We start from the raw sequence: 20,543 nt of genomic DNA on the forward strand, positions 1-20,543 counted from the left end.
GGGGCTAAACAACAACAATAGCCTTCTATACATATACAAGTTTTCCTTGTTATCTGAATGTAGACAGTTTCTATGAAATTTTTCATAAAATGAAATGGTGTAAAGTGAAGAAACAATTATCTCTGGATGCATCTTGCTAATGGAATGCATAAGATAAATTGAGATAAAGCACAAATGCCAAAGCTACAGTAGCTTGATGCTGAGATGCTGTGTGTAGTTCCAAGGAAAGAGCCTGGTGGTGCCACTCTTACTGCCTGGGATGCCTGCTGCCTCAGTAATTTTTGTTGTTCAGTCACACAGTCGTGTCCTACTCTTTGCGACCCCATGGACTGCAGCACGCCAGGCCTCCCTGTCCCTCACCATCTCCTGAAGTTTGCCCAAGTTCATGTTCAAGTTCATGTTCATTGCATCGGTGATGAGCTGCAAACGCTGAGTGCTATCATATTATTATTATGCCGTTCTTGGTGGCATGTGGAATTTTAGTTCCCCAAGTAGGGGTTGAACCTGGACCATCGGCAGTTTGAGAGTGCTAACCAGTGGACCACCAGGGAATTCCCTTTCACCTTTTTTTGTTTTTGTTTTGGCTGTGTTGGTTCTTCGTTGCTCCACGGGGTTTTCTCTAGTTGCAGTGAGCGGGGGCTACTCTCTACATGCGGTGCGCGGGGTTCTTATTGCGGAGGCACGGGCTCTAGGGAATGCAAACTCAGTAGTTGGGGCACTAGCTGGGGCTTAGTTGCCCTGTGGCATGTGGAATCTTTCTGGACCAGGTGTTGAATCCGAGTCCCCTGCACTGACAGGCAGATTCTTTACCCCCAGGAAAGTCCTGCTAGTCGTGGTTTTGAATTTGAATGTGCTTTGTTGTAATCTGCTTCAGTTATTTGTGGAGTTAGAGGTTGGAGAGAGGAGCAGGAATAAAGGAGGAGAGAGAATGGAGGGCAGATTAGGACCATCTATGAATGACTCCTCCCCACTGGCAGCGCAAAGCTCTGGGTACAGACATCACTTTAAGAACTAATCAGAGACAGGTGTCAAGGCAGCTGCTAATGGTTTTGTTTCCCTACAGAGAAGGGCTGCCTCGCCCACCGCCCCTGCTGGCTCAGGCCAACCTCCCCTTTGGGTACCCAGTCCACGGGGTGGAGGTGATGCCCCTGCACACAATTCCCATCCCAGGTAGGTACCTCTCCATTCAGAAGACTGAAACAACTTTCTTCTTATTCCTTCTTAAGCAAAAGGTGGGAGCAGAAGGAAACAGTCATTCATGCTGGATACCAGCACAGTGCACAAAGCTTGACATGATTTCATTTAATGTCCCGGGAATCACCCTTAGTAGCTGTGACCTCCATGGGGATCTGAGATAACATAGAAGAGGACAGAAATCTAGGTGCCTTGAGGAATCTTAGGGACATAACAGACTACTTGGTGTCTTCCAGCATCAAAGCATGAACCCGTCTTCATGGAGTGCATGGGAAAAGAATGTCTATGCCAGTTAAAACTCCCCTCCATGAGTGTTTTTTACACACTCTTCTAGTTAGTTCAGCATCACTTCCCTGTGAGGTAAATATTATTTTGCCAACTTCACAGATGAGTTTAGTAAGTTATCTAAGAGTACGTAGGGAGGATATGTTTGAATTAGAACTTGAATTAGTCATGTTATAAGAACAGAGATAGACGCTAAAGTAAAAAACATTTGGGATAAATTGCTAGTGTTTTTGAATAGTCATTTAAAATGATTTGCCATTTTGCATAGTTCTTTTTTTTTTTTATTGTGGGTAAACACACACAACATAAAATTTACCATTTTACCCATTTTTAAGTGTCCAGTTCTGTGGCATTAAGTATATTTACATTGTTCTACAAACAGCATCCATCTCTAGAACTTTTCACCTTCCCAACTGAAACTCTGTATCCATTTAACATTAACTCCTTTTCCCCCCTCAGCCCCTGGCAACCACCATTCTATTTTCTGTCTTTCTGAATTTGACTGTTTAGGGAAACTCATATATTGATGATTCATTATTTATCTATTGCTTTCTTCCCTTCAGTATCAGAGATATCTGGAAGGGACTGGATTAATTGACATCACTCATCCAAAACTGATGGCGGGCAGCAGAGGCTTTAGAACCACCAGAGTTTGAGGAGGGCCATGGGACACCATCTAATGGAGCCCTGGGAAGGGGGAGTGGTCAGCAAACACCCTGGGCAGGTGACACTTGGGGTGACTCTAGAGGGACATGAAGGAGTCGGACAGGAAGGTGAGAGCATCAGGAAGCCCGAGACATCCTCTCAAATGGTGCTGATTGTCTTTTCCTTGTGTCCTCCAGGTCTCCAGTTTGAAGGACCAGACGCTCCCATCTATAAGGCAAGAGTCCCCTTCCCAGCTTCCTTTAGCTCTTGGCATCCTGTCCTTGGCTCACTACCTATGCTTTCTTCTCCCGGTGGTGGCTGGTCTCAGATTTTGACAGAACCTCTATCCTGATTAAATATCAGACATGAGTCTGTGGTGGGGTGTGGGGGAAGTGTACCTATAGAAGTCATGAATTTTCCAGCCGTAGGGTGGCTGAGGTTCCAGGGAAGACCTCCAAAGAAGTGACTACCAAGTCTCCTGCTGGCTTCAGCTCAAGGGGAAGCTGCTGCCACAGCTGGGCTGTGTTGCCTTTGTTTGGGTCAGCACCAGCAAGGTGGATGCTCTGTGGCCTGTCCTTCTTTCGCCACTTAACATAGCTCCAAATTAAGGTCTCTGCAAGTATGTCTGAGGGGTGGGATGCAAATTGCATCCAGAACCCTAACTGAAAAGGAGTCTGGGCAGTGTAGTTTTAGTTTTTCTGAGACAGAGGCCGGAATGGACAGTGATGGAGCTGCTCTGTTCTCCAGAGGACGCCTCTGCCCACCTCGCTCCCGAGTACCCTCACCTCCCTCTTCCCTCCCCCACCTTTGTCACTTTCTACTGTGTTACCTTCTTCTTGGCTCTTATCATACCCGCAGTACTTTATATGTGTCATGATATGCTTATTGCCACTCTTCCCCACTAGAACGTAAGCTTTTTGAAGGCAGGAAGTCTGTCTACTCTTTCCCCAGTACCTGTAGTTTGGATCTCAGAAAGTATCTGTTCATTGACTAAAGTATTTTCAGCACGAATGACATTATCCAGGTTGTTGTTCTTCAGTGGCTCAGTCATGTCCAACTCTTTGTGACCCCATGGACTGCAGCATGCCAGGCTCCCCTGTTCTTCACTATCTCCCAGAGTTTGCTCGAACTCATGTCTATTGAGTTGATGATGCAGTCCAACCATCTCATCCTCTATTACCCCCTTCTCTTCCTGCCCTCAATCTTTCCCAGCATCAGGGTCTTTTCCAATGACTCGGCACTTCGTTTCAGGTGGCCAAAGTATTGGAGCGTCACCTTCAGCATCAGTCCTTCCAGTGAATATTCAGGACTGATTTCTTTTCTTTTAGGATTGACAGGTTTTATCTCCTTGGAGTCCAAGGGACACTTAAGGGTCTTCTCCAACACCACAGTTCAAAAGCATCAGTTCTTTAGCTTTCACAGTCCAACTCTCACATCCATACATGACTATGGAAAAATCATAGCTTTGAAAATATGGACCTTTGTAGGCAAAGTGATGTCTCTGCCTTTTAATATGCTATTTAGATCCGTCATATCTTTTCTTCCAAGGAGCAGGCATCTTTTAATTTAATGGCTGCAGTCACCATCTGCAGTTATTTTGGAGCACAAGAAAATAAAATCTGTCACTGTTTCCATTATTTCCCCCTCTATTTGCTGTGAAGGGATGGGACTGGATGCCATGATCTTAGTTTTCTGAATGTTGAGCCTTAAGCCAGCTTTTTCACTCTCCTCTTTCACCTTCATCAAGAGGCTCTCTAGTTCCTCTTCACTCTCTGCCATAAGGGTGGTGTCACCTGCATATCTGAGGTTATTGATATTTCTCCCAGCAATCTTAATTCCAGCCTGTGCTTCTTCCAGCCCAGTGTTTCTCATGATGTACTCTGCATATAAGTTAAATAAGCAGGTGACAGTATACAGCCTTGACATACTTTTTTTCCTATTTGGAACCAGTCTGTTGTTCCATGTCTAGTTCTAACTGTTGCTTCCTGACCTGCATACAGTTTTCTCAAGAGGCGGGTCAGGTGGTGTGGTATTCCCATCTCTTTCAGAATTTTCCACAGTTTATTGTGATCCACACAGTCAAAGGCTTTGACATAGTCAATGAAGCAGTAATAGATGTTTTTCTGGAACTCTTCTTGCTTTTTCGATGATCCAGAGGATGTTGGCAATTTGATTTCTGGTTCCTCTGCCTTTTCTAAAACCAACTTGAACATCTGGAAGTTCACAGTTCACGTACTGTTGAAGCCTGGCTTGGAGAATTTTGAGTACTACTTTACTAGCGTGTGAGATGAGTGCAATTGTGTGGTAGTTTGAGCATTCTTTGGCATTGCCTTTCTTAGGGATTGGAATGAAAACTGACCTTTTCCAGTCCTGTGGCCACTGCTGAGTTTTCCAAATTTGCTGGCATATTGAGTGCAGCACTTTCACAGCATCCTCTTTTAGGATTTGAAATAGCTCAACTGGAATGAGAAAGGTTAAGAAGGGAAAAGATAAAGAAGGGAAAAGGACTCAGAACCAAGCCCTGAAGAACTCTCTTTGGAGGTCTGATGGATGAGAAGGAATTAGCAAATGGAATTCAAGGAGCCGCCAGCAGGGGTAGGAAGAAATCTTTAAGGATGGTATCCTGAGGCTTCCCTGGTGGCCCAGTGGTTAAGAATCTGCCTTGCAATACTGGGGACACTGGTTTGATCCCTGGTCTGGGAAGATCCCACATGCCTCGGGGCAGCTAAGCCCTGTGCACAACTATTGAGCCTGTGCTCCATAACAAGAGAAGCCACTGCAGTGAAGCGCCCACCCACAGCAACAAAGAGTAGCCCCCACTTGCTGCACCTGGAGAAAGCCCACGCACAGCAACAAAGACAGCACAGGCAAAAATAATTAATTACAATAAAAATAAACTAGTAAAAAAAAATGGTATCCTGCATGGCAAGAGTTAAAGAATGTTTCAGAAGTGTCGCTTGAACACACCAGATCTTAGGACTAGATTCTTCCTTACTGAAGGTGAGGCAGTAACTCCTGCAGAGACCAACCCTAAATTTCAGGGGCACGATCTATCCTCTCATCCTCATGTGCTCTGCCCCCTGTTGGCCATCCTGGGTATGTGCTATTCTTTGCATTTAGTCTTGCTGTCTCATCCACCCTAGGTCACCCTGAAAGCTTCTCTGGGGACACTGAACACCCTCGCTGACACCCCAGACAATGTGGTGCAGGGCAGAGGCCAGAAGCAGCTGACCATTTTGACCGGTAGCCGGAAGGTTTTGAATTTCATCCTCCAGCACGTGACATATACCAGCACAGAGTACCAGCACCACAGGGTGGATGTGGGTGAGAGCCTCTTCTTGGATGACAAAACGCTTAGGGACCCAGAAAAACACCACCAGCCCTCAAAGTCTTCCTCCTCCCAGAAGGAAGACTTCTATTTCTAACTGGCTCCTATTTCTAACTCTAAACACTGGACTTTCCAATTACTGTGTCCAGTAATATCCCCCCATTGCCACTGACCCCACAGGACGGGCAGAATGCCCGCTCGTGTCTCCATGAAGGCAGATCACTCGTGCTGCATACCCAGCTCTGTTCCTCATTCTCGGCAGCGAGCAGAGCTGACGATTCCAGCTGCAGCAGAGAGGATGCAGTCTGTGCACCAGGGTCTTGTCCTGGTCACTAACCGGAAAGTGGGGTATGAGGAAACCTGCAGCCGGGAGGGCAGGCGCTTTGTCTTCCTCCTCCCATCCCAGCCCGAGAATTGCTGGGAGAATAATTGCTGACTCTAAGGGCAGCCCCAGTTTCTTTCTGGATGAATTAAGGCACTCTTTCCCATTTTGAGCAGCTCCACAGGATGCATTCCCAGGACACCCACACACACCAAAAAATGAACTGTGGGACAGATTTCCCATGAACACAAACTAGGGAGAGCGTTCCCTCCACCTTCAGGTTTTCAAATGCTTCTTCTCACAGAATGACCCTGAGAGGTCAAATGAGGCAGGTAGGGTTTTCCTGGTTTTGTAGATGGTGAAGGAGATGAATGATTTACGCAAGCTATTTCAGATAATAAATAACAAAGTCAAACTTAACCCACCCCTCTGATTCCAAGTCCACTTCACCCTACAGAGCCTCACGGGGAAGAAATGTGAGTTTCAGAGGCAGTCAGCGGGTTGCCCCAGGGACACACAGTGAGTCAGGAGCTCCAATGCCATAGACTCTATGCCGTCCTCCATCTCCTTCCACCAATCTTCCATTGCCCCATCTCTTTGGCTTCCTGGGCAGCATGGGGAGTGACCCAGACACAGTACACAACTCTGACCTTATTTCTCCCTCCAGTGAGTCTGGAGTCCAACTCCTCAGTGGCCAAGTTTCCAGTGAACATCCGCTTTCCTGTTATGCCCAAGTTATATGACCCTGGACCAGGTAAGGCCCTTGTCCCTGGGGCTCCATAGTGGGTCCTATAGATTACTGATGAGATTCAGAAGGGATCCCCTCTGAGACAGAGTAGGAGAGTAATTGTAAAAACAGAGTGGTACTAGAGGAGGAATAGATATATCAATAGCATCAAATTAGAAATCTAGAAATAGACAAGTTGAAATTTTACCATATGGTAAAGGTAACTTTTCAAATTAAAGGGGGAAAAGATGGATTATTCAAGAAATCATGTGGGATAGCTGTGTAGCTATGTGGAGAATGACAAGTTGAGTATATCTCACAGCTCACATCAAGATAAATTCCCAATAGAGTAAATCCTAATTTTTTATAAGTATTCAAAAAAGGGTTCCCCTGGTGGCTCAGAATCACCTGTCAAGTGGGAGACCCTGGTTTGAGCTCTGGGTTGGGAAGATCCCCTGGAGAAGGAAATGACAACCCACTCCAGTATTCTTGTCTGGGAAATCCCATGGACAGAGGAGCCTGGCAGGCTATAGTTCATGGGGTCCCAAAGAGTCAGATACAAGTTAGCAACTAAACAAAAACTAGAAAACAACAACAACATGGAATTTAAAAGTAACTTTGGAATATAAGATTTTTCTAAATGTGACACAAAACCCAAAGGCCATAAAAGACTGGAAATATAAAATACATAACAATTTTTAATTGTTTTTCTTTTTTATGGCCACTGACACGGCCTGTGGGATTTCAGTTCTTTGATCAGGGATCGAATCTGGTCCCTCAGCAGTGACAGCATGAAATCCTAACCCCTGGACGCCAGGGAATTCCCAATTTTTAATAACTTTTTTGGACAGAAATCTACCATATGCAAAGTCAGAGGACAAACTGGGGGAAAAATACCTTCAACACAAAGTCAAAGATCTAATTTTACTTAGGAGCACTTGTGAGGACTTCCTGGTGGTCCAGCAGCTAAGACTCCATGCTCCCAGTGCAGGGGGTACTGGTTTGACCCCTGGTCAGGGAACTAAGGTCCCACATGCTGCACAGTGTGGCCAAATAAATAAATAAATTCTCACTATAGTCCCATAAAGTAGGTTGTTGTTGTTTAGTCGTTGTGTCATGTCCGACTCTTTGTGACCCCACGAACTGCCACATGCCAGGCTTTTCTGTTCACTATCTCCTGGAGATTGCTCACTCATGTTCACTGAGTCAGTGATGTTGTGAATCAATAAGAAAAGAACAAATAAGAATAAGTCAGTTCACAAACAGTTAAATTCAAGAATACTATCAGTCATTAAAATACATGTTCAGTCTCACACTAAGTGCAAATGAAAACTACATCCATATCAAAAAGTATTGGAGGAGGAGTGGGGAAACATTCTTTTAAATTGCCAGTAGGAATGTAAATTGGCACAAGCCTTCTGGAGCAACTTAGCAATGTCTGTCAACATTTTAAATGTATGTGCACGTTGGGTCAGCGATTCCACTTGTATGAGTTACCCTATAGATGCTTACATCTGTGTGAAAAGACATTTGTTTGAGGGTGTTTATTGCAGCATTGTTTGCAATGACAAAAACCTTAAAAATGGTTGTGTGTGTTAGTCGCTCAGGCATGTCTGACTCTTTGCGACCCTGTGGGATTCTCCAGGCAAGAGTGCTGGAGTGAGTTGCCATTCCCTTCTCCAGGGGATCTTCCCGACCCAGGGATTGAACTTGAGTCTCCCTTATTGCAAGCAGATTCTTTACCATCTGAGTCAACAGGGGTTAAATCAAGTGAGGTCCATGGGTATAATGAAATGCCACGCAATGACATTCAGAAGGACAGAGGAGGAAAACATGAGCTGGAAGTGTTTTTTATACTGATACAAAATGCTTTCCAAGATGTAAGCAAAGTACAGAAAAGAGGGGAAATTAAGCTACTATTTCTGTAAAAAGAAAGGGGTAAAGAAGATGTAACTGCTTGATTATAGAAAAATAAACAAGAAGTTAGTAATACCTGGTAAACTCCTGGGGAGGGACCAAAATGTTGGGGACAGAGATGGGAAGAAGTATTTTCATGATATAACTTTCAGTATATTTGGAATTTTGAGCTAGTTGGCATTTTTGACGATATTTCCTATATATTCAAAATGTAACGTTTTCAAAAAAGAAAATAACATATTCAGATAGATTCTATTAAAAATATCCTATTCAATAGGATTAAGTCGATATGGAGAGGAATTTACAGTATGTGCTTAACATCATCATAACTATCTCAAAAATAAAAGAAATCACAACAAGTTCACAAAAAAGCTTTTGGCTTCAGATTTGTCTTAAAGGTGAAGTATTACCCATAAAATGGAAATCTCCACAGTCCTATTTCCCTCCCTTCTTCCAACAGTCATGGTCTTTCTTTTCCTGGTTTCTGTACATTTTAATATGTAGATTTCTATTCCAACACACAGGTGCACACACAGAGCATACAATGTGGTATAATGCATTTTTGAACTTTTCATAAAACTTATCACATTATATGGCATAGAATTCTAGTTTCTGGCCTTTTATCAATCCATGGCTTGTCTTTTGGTTTTGCTTCTAGGGTCTTTTGTGTTACAAAACTTTATCCTTTAATAAAATTGATTCATTGTTTTTTTCTAGCTTTTGCTTTTTTGCCTTAATTCAAGAAGTTCTTCCAACATTGAAGCCTTAAAGATATTCTCCTGTGTTTTTTTTCAAAAGTCACATATGCTTGTTTCTCACATTTAGATATTTAATCCACCTAGAAGTTATGTTTATGCGTGGCATGTGATAGGGACCTAATATTTTATACATGGAGAGCCTATTGTCCCACCACCATGGACCAAGTGGTCCAGCCTTGTCCTCAGCCCCTCACACACACAGCTTCATGCACGTAAGGGTTTGAACCAGCCTTTGTTGGGTCACATTGATCTGTATCCTGGGGCTCATTTTACAACATTTCCGTATGCTTTATAACAGGTTTTCTATCTAGTGCAGATAAATTCTGTATTGCAGGATGACTGTACTTCATTTAGTGAAATTTTCTTAGCTCTTCTTGGTCATTAACTTTTTCATTAAGAGTTTTAGCATCAGCTCATCAAGATCACCCAAAATGCCTTGAGATTTTGATTAGAATTTTCTAAAATTTGTTGATTAGAGATGAATTGACAGTTTTATGAAGTTGAATATTCACAATCATGAATCTGCTATATCTCTCCATGTGATACTCTCCATGTCATAGTCTCTTCATAGGTTCTTCAGTAATTTATTTTGTAGTTTTATTTGTAAAGGAATTGTACATTTTATTGGATTTGGTCTTAGGTAGTTTATATATATATTTTTACTTTTATAAATTGGATTTTGTTCTACATTTTAATTGATGTTAGTATATAGGACATTAGTGATTTTTGAATGTTGGACTTAATAGGCATCCTTCTTGCACACATATTAGTGATTTTTTTTTAACATATAGAGTCTCTTTAAACAAATAATGATTTTTATTTCTTCCTTTACAATTCTTATCATTTGTTTCTTTTTCTTGTCTTAATGCATTTTGCTAAAATCTTCAGTACAGTGTTGAATAATAGCAGTGGTAGCACACATTTTGCTTGCTCCTGACTTTAAAAACCTTCTAATGTTATACCACTGTTCTTGTTTGCTGGGTAGGAGTGTGGTAGATGTGCCAGGGTAAGAAAGTTTCCTTCTTTCCTTCTGTTTCTAAGAATTTTTCTATTTCTACTTTCTATTTCCTTGTTGAGAGTTTTCATATTTATATGAATAAGTATTGAATTTTATCAAAGAAATTATCTGCACCCACTGAAATAATTTTTCTCCTTTAACTGGGTTCATGAAGTGACTTACATTGATTTTTTGCTCTTGAAATTGTTCTTGCATTTTTGGGATAAACCCATCTTGATTGCAGTGCATTATTTGATTGAATGCTCAATTAAATTTGTTGCTATTTTATATAGGATTCTTACATCTGTATTCAAAACTGAGACTGTCTTTTTCTGTAATGTCCTTGCTCAGTTTTGTTATCAATATTATACAAGTCTCATAAGACAAGTTAGATACCTTTCCTTTTTTCACTGTTTGCTGAAATGAATTGAATTGTAATAAAATAGGAATAATATGTCTCTTGGGGTTTTATTAAAACTTGTCTGTCTTTTTGTCTTTTTTTTTTTTCCTGTCCAAGTTTTGGGGAAAGTGGTTGGGGTGTGAATGTGAACTGGAAAGAGTGAGAGAAAGCGAAGAAATTTAAAACTAACATCTCTACTGCTTTAATGGTTATTGATCTATATGTACATGAGTCAATTTTTAAAATGTTTCTATAAAGTTGTCTTAAAGTTAGCATAAATTGTCTATTTTTTTTTGCCATAGAGTTGTTCATAGAATTCTCTTATGCTTGTTAAAAATTTTTTTAATATCTTAAGTCATGTCTCCCTTTTGATTCTTTGTATATATCTTAAATAATTTTAAGTTGGTTTCATATCTAAATATTATCATTTCTTTTATGCCTGTTTTGTTTCATATTTTCTTTTTCATATATGTGATTCTATGATTTATCACTTTAAAGGTTTTAAACATTCTCACTTTGAGTCCCTTTCAGATTCGTCTATTGTTTTGTCTATCTAGAGTGGATACTTCTAGCACAGGGTGGATTTGCTGGCTATTGTTCTTTCAAACTAGTTTTCTTTGAATGTCTTGGGATTTTTGCTGGTGGCTCATCTTGAATATGAGGCTTTACAAGCTTGTTTTGTTTTCTCCTCTCTCCCCCTTTCTCTCTCCTGATTCCTTCCCATCTCACAGCTTTATAGTTGCCCCAGATTCTCAGTCTATCATCATATACTACAGTCTTGGGGTCCCTGTCCCCTAGTGATATGGGCATCAGCGAAGAGCCAGTTGCTGGGCCTCAGGGTGGCTTGGCACAGGACATGGCTGGGTGAGATGCTGTCATCTCTGAACCCAGAGGTGTATCTGGGGATGATGGCTCTTTGAGGTTCCTTGCCCAGCGGGTAGTATGTCGTGAGAGCTGGAGGGAGTGCAGCCTGGCTCCAGTCCATGGTTTCTAGCAAAAAACCTGGTTGTGGACCCACATACTTCATGAGACACTTTTTTATTCCATTAACACTCAAACTCTGCCTCCCAGCCTCTGCTGTTCTGACCCCAGATTGCAGCAGACCCAGCTCCAGCTCTGCTCACTGCTTTTGATTCCTGTTCCTTGGAAGAAATGTCGTCTGTTTTTGAAAATGGCTCTGTCTTTGCATATTTCTTTATCATTGCTCTGTGTTTAGAACAATAAACATTCTCAAAGCAGGATGCTATACTGCCCACCTGGCCGTGAGTCTCCCACCTTGACTACCTCTGTGGTAACTCAGGCTCCTGATTCTCTCTTTACTGTAATGAAAGAACCAAATTTGTCACGTGGCCTGAGAAGAGAAAAGGTAGGAGAGCTTTCATGTGACACGCTCTCGAACATGATTTACGTGACTCTTTCTGTTACTGAGCCCTTTCCAGATTGTCGGACCATACCATACAATAGAAATGAATATCACTTCCATAAGACTCTTCAGCATGCAAAGCCTTTTATTCACAGAGATAGTTTGTGCATAGGAGAGAAGGCAGGGAAAATGCCAGCTCACCAGGTAAAATGGGGTGAGTTGCTTTTATAGCAAAAGGGATGGTTTGTCTCATGATCACTGATAATTTCCAGAAATCATCAAATTTCTTGGATCAGCTGCAGGTGGCTGCATGATGGCTGTCAGGAATAGAGAGTGTTTCTGTGCGGGGGAAGAAATGCATGAGAATTTTCTGCAAGAAAGCCCAAGAACAGATATGGTTAAAATTTACAGTTGAATTTCTTGTCTTGTAGCAACTAGGTATACTCTGTAGTGGACCAGAGGTAACATTATTCTTTTATTTCTGTGATCCTGGTTTCTCCCCACCGTGACTTGGACCCCAAGGGCCTTTGTTCTTTAGTTTGCAAGGCTTATTCTGCCCAAGGCCAGTCTTTTTCTGAAGTGACTGTACTATTGTCTTCCTGTCTTACTTCCACTCACTCCCAAAGACTCAGAAGGAGCTTGGTAATGGTGTAACATGTATTAAAAAAAGGAGATCTGGAATGACCTCTGACTTCTGTCATTCTGAGAAAGTGACTCAGCAGTGGGGTTCTGTTGCACTCACGCACAAACAGTTGGTGGGGTGTGACTTTCAGCATGTGTTGACTCCAGTTGATCCCACCCCACCAGACGACCCACCTGCCTATCAGCTGGCATGGCTCCATTCTGTGGCTAGATCTCCTAAACACACCAGCAGCTATGGTTGTTTGACCCAAGGGTCTTTTCCATAGAAAGGCTGTCCTTTCTCCAACTGTTTCTATAAATCACACAACCTGGTCTACCCCCTTCCCATCGCCAAGTGGACCTGTTTCCACTTACATCTTCCAGAGGATAAAGATCAGGCAAGTTTCTCTATAGGAGTGCAGCTGATGACAGGGCAAGTCTCAAGTCCTTTAGAGCTTTTCTCCTCTTCCTGGGCCCTGTGACACTACATAGAAAATCCCTTGATGGGCAAGGCTCTATGCATCTCAACTCCTAGCATGAAAGCAGGATATAAGCCCAGTACAGACAGGCAAGCATAAAATGAAACTTCCAGGTAAATAGTAGGAAACAGCAGAATGGAACCAACAGAACCAGGAAAGAGACTTTAGAATAGAACACAGACAAAATTTAAACAAATCATTATGGTTGTTTTTCAGTCGCTAAGTCATGTTTGACACTTTGCAACCCCATGAACTGCAACACGCCAGGCTTCCCCATCGTTTACCATTTCCTGGAGCTTGCTCAAACTCACGTGCATTGAGTCAGTGATGCTATCCAACCCTCTCATCCTGTCACCCCCTTCTCCTTCTGCCCTCAATCGTTCCCAGCATCAGGGTTTTTTCCAATGACTTGGCTCTTAGCATCACGTTGCCAAAGTTTTAGAGCTTCAGCATCAGTCCTTCCAATGAATATTCAGGGTTGATTTCTTTTAGGATTGATTGGTTTGATCTCCTTATAGTCCAAGGGAGGACTCTTCGAGTCTTCTCCAACACCACAATTTGAAAGCATCAATTCTTCGGTGCTCAACCTTCTTTATGGTCCAACTCTCACATCTGTACATGACTACTGGAAAAACCACAGCTGTGACTATACAGATCTTTGTTGGCAAAGTGAAGTCTCTGCTTTTTATTTTATTTTATTTTTTTTGAAGTCTCTGCTTTTTAATACACTGTCTATGTTTGTCATAGCTTTTCTTCCAAGGAGCAAGTGTCTTTTAATTTCATGCAGTCACTGTCTGCAGTGATTTTGGAGCCCAAGTCTGTTTACACTTTTCTCTCATCTGTTTGCCATGAAGTAATGGAACCAGATGCCATGAAAAACAAATAGGGTATGTTTAAATATATTTTTCTAATCCAACTAATGAACTTTTATTAAGCACTGACTGTATACAAGAGGCCTGAGGTCCACAAACACTTGAGAGGTCGTGATATAGAGAAACCCTCAGAATGACACAAGTCAAGACAGTGAGGCTTCCCAAAGACAGAACTCTGATATCTACCCTTTCTTGCTCAGAGAGGAAGCTCAGAAACCTGGTATCCATTGCCACCAAAACTTTCCTCCGTCCCCACAAGCTCATGACCATGCTCCAGAGCATTCGTGAGTATTACCCAGACTTGACCGTGATTGTGGCTGATGACAGCAAGGAGCCCCTGAAAATTAACGACAGCCATGTGGAGTATTACACCATGCCCTACGGCAAGGTATGTTCCTCCCGGGTGGGGAGACACCTGAATCCTGGGACAAGAGGGCCTCAGTCAGAGTCAGGTCCTTACCCAGGAGGGGCCAGCTTCAGTAGACTTCGCAAGGCAGCAAGATCCTGGCATGGGAGGGTGTGGGATTCTCCTCTGAGTCCTTTTACTGACTTCAAAGTCACGGAGAAATCAGGTCACTTTCCCTTTTCTGCATTAACAGGGTGGTTAATCCACCTTTTCTCATGCATGGTTTAGAAATTGTGATCCTTCTAAGTGACTTGTAGCATCTGACAGTCTAGTTTCCTGGCTTGCAGGTCCAAGAGCAGAGAAACCACTCACCCCTACCATTTCACCCTCGCTGATGCGTCTCCTCCACTCACTTTCCTTCAATCAAAGGAGGAGGTGGACATGATACACACCAGAGTGCCCCTCCCATCCGCAACAGCTTCCAGGCTACATGAGGGGAAAGGGCTTGAGAGCCCAGAGACTCTGTCCTGTGAAAAGAGACTCCCATCAGTCCATATTGGCCACAGGGCCAAGGAAGGACTCTCCCCTTTCTTGGTCTCAGTGTTTGACCCAGAGAGCCCCTGTCCTTCTCCCAGTGTCTCTGACGCATGGACTCCCTTTAACCTAGAGGTTCCCGACCACTGTTTGGGGTGCAGTGCAGCGTGGCTCTTGGGAACTGAGAAAGCTGCCAGGTGATGCTGTTAGGTATCAGGGCAGGCCACCACCATCTAACCTCACTCTGCTCACAGGGTTGGTTTGCTGGTAGGAACCTGGCCATATCTCAGGTCACCACCAAATACGTTCTCTGGGTGGACGACGACTTTCTCTTCAGTGACAAGACCAAGATTGAGGTGCTGGTGGATGTCCTAGAGAGGACCGAACTGGATGTGGTAAGGGAGAGCTGCTCGATCTACCTCCTCTGTGTGACAGAGGGGAAGGGAGGGAGAAGGGCAGAGAGGGAAGTGTTCAGGGGAGGAGGAGAGGGAGAGAGGTGGGGGGAGCCAGTGCAGGAGGAGATGAGGGGCTGAGACCTGCACGTGGGAGTCAGATGTGCGAGTTCTGCTTCTGCCTCCATTCTTAATTTTCTTTGAGCGAATTACACCAACCCCCATCCCCCAAACGCACCATTGTTGTCTTTGAAATGTCGTGTTTACGCATCACTTCTAACTTCCTCCCTGCAGTGGTGGGAGAAGGCAAGCAGGGCTCTGGTTCTGTCACACACCCTTACACACAGCAAATGGCACAAAGCTGCGAAAGCACGTGTAGCCTTAATGAGATTAAAAAAGATAACAAAAACATCAAAAACCCATTCACATGCAGGAAAGAGAAGAAAAATGTGACAATAATTAATAATACTGTATTGTATCTTGAAATTTGCCGAGATGACTATACTGTGTAGAGATGATGGATCTGTTAATTAGTTTGAGTGCGGTGATCTTTTCGCAATGTACACATCTATCAAAACATGTATAACCTCAAAATATGCAATTTTAATATGTCAAAGAAAAAGCTGTTAAAAAGAAAGAAAATGGATAAGAAGCAGCACAGTGACCATGGTTATCTCTTACTCCAAGCGGACAGTCCCCAAAGTGTCTGGCTTGACTTAGATGTCTCTAGAGACCCAATCACAGTAGCGTAAATGACATAGAAGGTACAGTTCCTGCCCTTGTAATGAGAGCTGGTGCTGGACTCTCCTTCCAGAGGCATCCTGGACCAGCTCCGTTCCCCGTTGTTCGTCCATTTTTGTTGTCCTCGGCTGTATGGTCAGAAGAAATGGGGAAAGAGGGAAATTGAAAGACAAGCAGTTTTCTTTTAAGAGTGTGATATTTATAAAAGTAGCAAGCATCTGTTTTAAACTACATCCTTTCAGCCAGGACTTAGACACATGGTCAAAACTTGCAAGGGAAGCGGGAAGTTTTCAACTTTCGTGGGATAGTAGCTAGACCTTAATTTCGTTCATCAAAACTCAGTCCATTTACTAAGAGGAGGAGAGAAAGAATAGGGGACAGCAGACAGCACACTGCTGTGTCCCTCTGAGTGGTTATGATGGTTCAGGAACAGATATACTTGCCTGTCCTATTTTGCTTAGACTCCAATATAGAGATGTACTCATCTCCCATGAGTGCAGGGGCAGGCATCGCAGAGAGGTGAGCCAAGAACAGAGAATGGGAGGAAGGAGCCTGAGACAGATGGCTGGCTGCAGAGAGTCCACATAGGGACCCTTGGATATGCAGGCTGCCTCTCGCCTGCACCAACACTGCTTCTCCTACCAGAAGGGAGTGAGCCACCTGGAAAGAGTGAGCTTGGTGTAGGCCTAATATGAAGGGTAGATAAAGGGTGTGATTCTTGTCATAACAGGTTCAATCCAGTAAGGCTTCCTGGCAGGGGCTACATGGATATCGTCTGTTCTCTAATGCAGATTTCTCTGCCCACTGGCTAGGTAGGTGGCAGTGTGCTTGGAAATATGTTCCAGTTTAAGCTGTTCCTGGAGCACAGTAAGAACGGGGACTGTCTCCATCGGCGGACAGGATTTTTCCGGCCCCTGGACGGCTTCCCCAACTGCGTGGTGACCAGCGGCGTCGTTAACTTCTTCCTGGCCCACACAGAGCGGCTCCAAAGAGTTGGCTTTGACCCCCGCCTGCAGCGAGTGGCTCACTCAGGTGGGAAGCCTCGGGGGGAGAGGAGGGAGCTGGGCTGTGGACTGACCTCAGAAGTCTGCTCTCCCCCAGAGAGGGAGGGAGGGAGGGCCGTGTGCCACAGATTCAGGCAGCTTACCCGTTCTCCCCAAACTGGGGAGCCCACAGTTTCCCCTGCCTCCCTCCACTCTCTCTGCCTTCTTGCCTCCCACAGGCTGTTCCTCCTTCTCTGAGATACCCTTCCCCTTCCTCTCCCTACAGCTCTGGCCCCTACCTGCTGCTGCACCTCTATCTCCAGACTTCCTTTTCTCTGTAACTGCAGCTGGTGAACTTCCTGTCTTAAATTGCCTTCAGTCCTGGAGTCCACAGTTCCATCCAGTTGGAGCTAATCTGTGTCTCTCTATCCATATCACTGTCTGTCCTTCTAATTCATTAGCCTGGGCAGGTGGTTCCACATGGGTGGAACCACCCCAAGGGTGTAAACCGTGTCCCCTCCCCCGACTCTCCTTCCGGACCTGCAATAGGGCCCTGGGTCTGTGGCTTGAAGGTCACATTTCCTTCTCTTGCTTCCCCTCTCTTGGCAGAGTTCTTTATTGATGGGCTCGGGAGCCTGCTCGTGGGGTCCTGCTCAGATGTGATTATAGGTCACCAGCCCCATTCTCCAACGGAGGACCCAGACCTGGCAGCTCTGGAGAAGACCTACAGCATATACCGTGCCAACACCAACAATGAGATCCAGTTCAAGCTAGCTCTCCAGTACTTCAAGAACCGTCTCCAATGTGCCACATAAAGATGCCTGGGCATTGGCAAAGTGCTGTGTCAACCAGTTGCAAGTATCTAAAACAGAGGAACTGGAGGATGAGCTAAGAAAAATGTGAACTCCTGATAAGATGAATAGGGCAGATGGGTCTGGCTCAGTTACTGTAGGTCATTAGAAATGGACCAATCAAAGATCAGGGTAATGGAGATTGTATTAATAATAGTTATTATTGATCACCATTTGTGAATCACTTGTACACACCTGATGCGAAGACCTGACTCATTTGAAAAGACCCTAATGTTGGGAAAGATTGAAGGCAGGAGGAGAAGGGGACAACAGAGGATGAGATGGTTAGATGGCATCACCGACTCAATGGACATGAGTTTGGGTAGACTTCGGGAGTTGGTGATGGACAGGGAGGCCTGGCGTGCTGCGGTTCATGGGGTCGCAAAGAGTCGGACACGACTGAGCGACTGAACTGAACTGAACTGTGCATATAGTGGTGGTGGTGGTGGTTTAGGCACCAAGTCGTGTCCAACTCTTTTCTCACATCATCTCATGCAAAAGAGCACACGATGGGCTGGTATCCTTGATCAAAAGGATTGGTATCCTTCTGGGTCCTTGAGGGTTATTTGGTGGGTATTACATCACAGATCATCTCCAGCATCAACTATCATCCACAAATTTTTATTTGGTCCTACTTTGTGAACTCAAATAATGTGAATAACCCAGAGTCCTTAACCTTGAGGAAGTGGCAGCCTGGTTCAGTTCATTCCATTAGTAGCATTCGGCAGCCAGGCTCAGAGGATCAGAGGAGGGAGAATTCACAAGGGCAGGTGAGGAGGGCTCTGTGGAGTCAGCTTACCTGGAGTCCAGCACATGGATGGGATGCAGGAAGGTGGAGGGTAGAAATCACTGGGGTAGTCCACTCACTGCTGGAATAAAGCTTTCCCTGGCATCAGATACATACCATAAAGACACACTCCAGAATGCCTGGGATTGAACTTGGAACTTGTGCCGAGTTACTTTGTAAGCACAGTGGCCAAGCCACTAAATTCCAGGGCCTTAAGATCAGTTGCTTACTACTCAAGATTGACGTCATCTGCAGAATGGAGCCACCATGACGACGCGGGTTTTCTCTGTTATCTTGGGAGTCAGCGGATTCTCCCACTGCTGCACTGCTTTTTTCTACTCTTTCCTACTGAAGACAGCCACGGTATCTCAAAATCTATGAAAAATGTGTGAGATGTTAATTCATGAAAGATGTTTTGGTATTATTAAATTATTAAAAATAATTTTTAAAAATACTGCATGCTCTATCTCTTTGACAGCCACAATTCCTATTAGTATATTCAAGGCTCTGAGAAGTCCTGCTGTGAAGAAATTGATTTAGCATTTCTCAGATATGGATATAGACCGGCCATCATTTTTTTGTTCTCCCAAACACAAATAAAGCACATACCTCATTCCATTGTATATATCATAATGATTCTGTTGCAAAAGTTTCATAACTTTTAACTAGTGTGCATAACCATTTAGTACAGTAGTATATGTATTTTATGTATAATACCATAGCTATAAAGGGAGACGATGTTGGCCTGCTCCATTCAGTACTGTCCTTAGACCCATGCAAGATGAGACCCTACCTGTGCTTTAGAGAACTCTGCATATCACAGACATGTGTATTTATTTTAAAAACCAAACAAACTCACAGAAGAAGAGATCAGATTTGCGGTTACCAGAGGCAGGTGGTGGAGGAAGGGAAGATTGGATGAAGGTGGTCAGAAGATATAGACTTCCAGTTATAAGATAAATAAGTACGAGGGCTGTAGTGTACAGCATGATAAATATAAGTAATGCCAAAAAAAAATATATATATATATAAGTAACGCTACTGTGTTATATATGAAAATGGTTAAGAGAGTAAATCCTAAGAGTTCTCATCACAAGAAAAAATATTATTTTTCTATTTCTTTAATTTTGTATCTATATGAGATGGTATATATTCACTAAACTTATGGTGATAATCATTTTATGATATCTGGAAGTCCAATCATTATACTCTACATTTTAAACTTAAACAGTTGTAGTTGATGTTTTTGTTCAGTCACTCAGTTACGTTTGACTTCTTGCCACCCCATAAATTGCAGCACGCCAGTCCTTTACCATCTCCCGGAGTTTGCACAAATTCATGTCCATGATGCAATCCAACCATCTCATCCTCTATTGTCCCCTTCTCCTCCTGCCTACAATCTTTTCCAGAATCAGAGTCTTTTCCAATGACTTTGGCTCTTTACATCAGGTGGCCAAAGTATTGGAGCTTCAGCTTCAGCATCAGTCCTTCAGTGAATTTTCAAGGTTGATTTCCTTTAGGATTGATTGGTTTGGTCTCCTTGCAGTCTAAGGGACTCTCAAGAGTCTTTTCCAGCACCACAATTCAAAAGCATTAATTCTTCAGCACTCAGCCTTCTTTATGGTCCAACTCTCACATCCATACATGACTAGAGGAAAAACCGTAGCTTTGACTATGGGGGTCTTTGTCAGCAAAGTAATGTCTCTGCTTTTTAATATGCCTGTCTATGTTTGTCATAACTTTTCTTCCAAGGGGCAAGTGTCTATTTTCATGGCTACAGTCACCATCTGCAGTGATTTTGGAGCCCAAGAAAATAAAGACTGTCACTGTTTCCATTGTTTCCCTGTCTGTTTGCCATGAAGTGATGGGACCAGATGCCATGAATGTTGAGTTTTAAGCCAGCTTTTTCACTCCTCTTTCACCTTCATCAAGAGGCTCTTTAGTTCCTCTTTACTTTCTGCCATAAGGGTAGTGTCATCTGCCTATCTGAGGTTATTGATA

General features: G+C 43.5%; 1 protein-coding gene across 1 annotated transcript in view; it reads left to right on the plus strand.

The window, feature by feature from the left end:
• The window catches only part of B4GALNT2 (beta-1,4-N-acetyl-galactosaminyltransferase 2 (SID blood group)), a 60,733-nt gene extending 40,492 nt beyond the window's left edge, over positions 1–20,241 (plus strand). Inside the window, exons 4-11 of the mRNA XM_065909031.1 lie at positions 1,064–1,170; positions 2,322–2,359; positions 5,268–5,448; positions 6,442–6,528; positions 14,109–14,296; positions 15,043–15,183; positions 16,734–16,953; positions 17,514–20,241. Coding sequence (XP_065765103.1) covers positions 1,064–1,170; positions 2,322–2,359; positions 5,268–5,448; positions 6,442–6,528; positions 14,109–14,296; positions 15,043–15,183; positions 16,734–16,953; positions 17,514–17,719 — 1,168 coding nt within the window. The 3' untranslated portion in view covers positions 17,720–20,241. The remainder of the gene's footprint in view (positions 1–1,063; positions 1,171–2,321; positions 2,360–5,267; positions 5,449–6,441; positions 6,529–14,108; positions 14,297–15,042; positions 15,184–16,733; positions 16,954–17,513) is intronic.
• Positions 20,242–20,543: the final 302 nt, after the last annotated feature.

The sequence above is a fragment of the Muntiacus reevesi genome, chromosome 18 (genome assembly GCF_963930625.1).
Source record: "Muntiacus reevesi chromosome 18, mMunRee1.1, whole genome shotgun sequence".
NCBI lineage: Eukaryota > Metazoa > Chordata > Mammalia > Artiodactyla > Cervidae > Muntiacus > Muntiacus reevesi.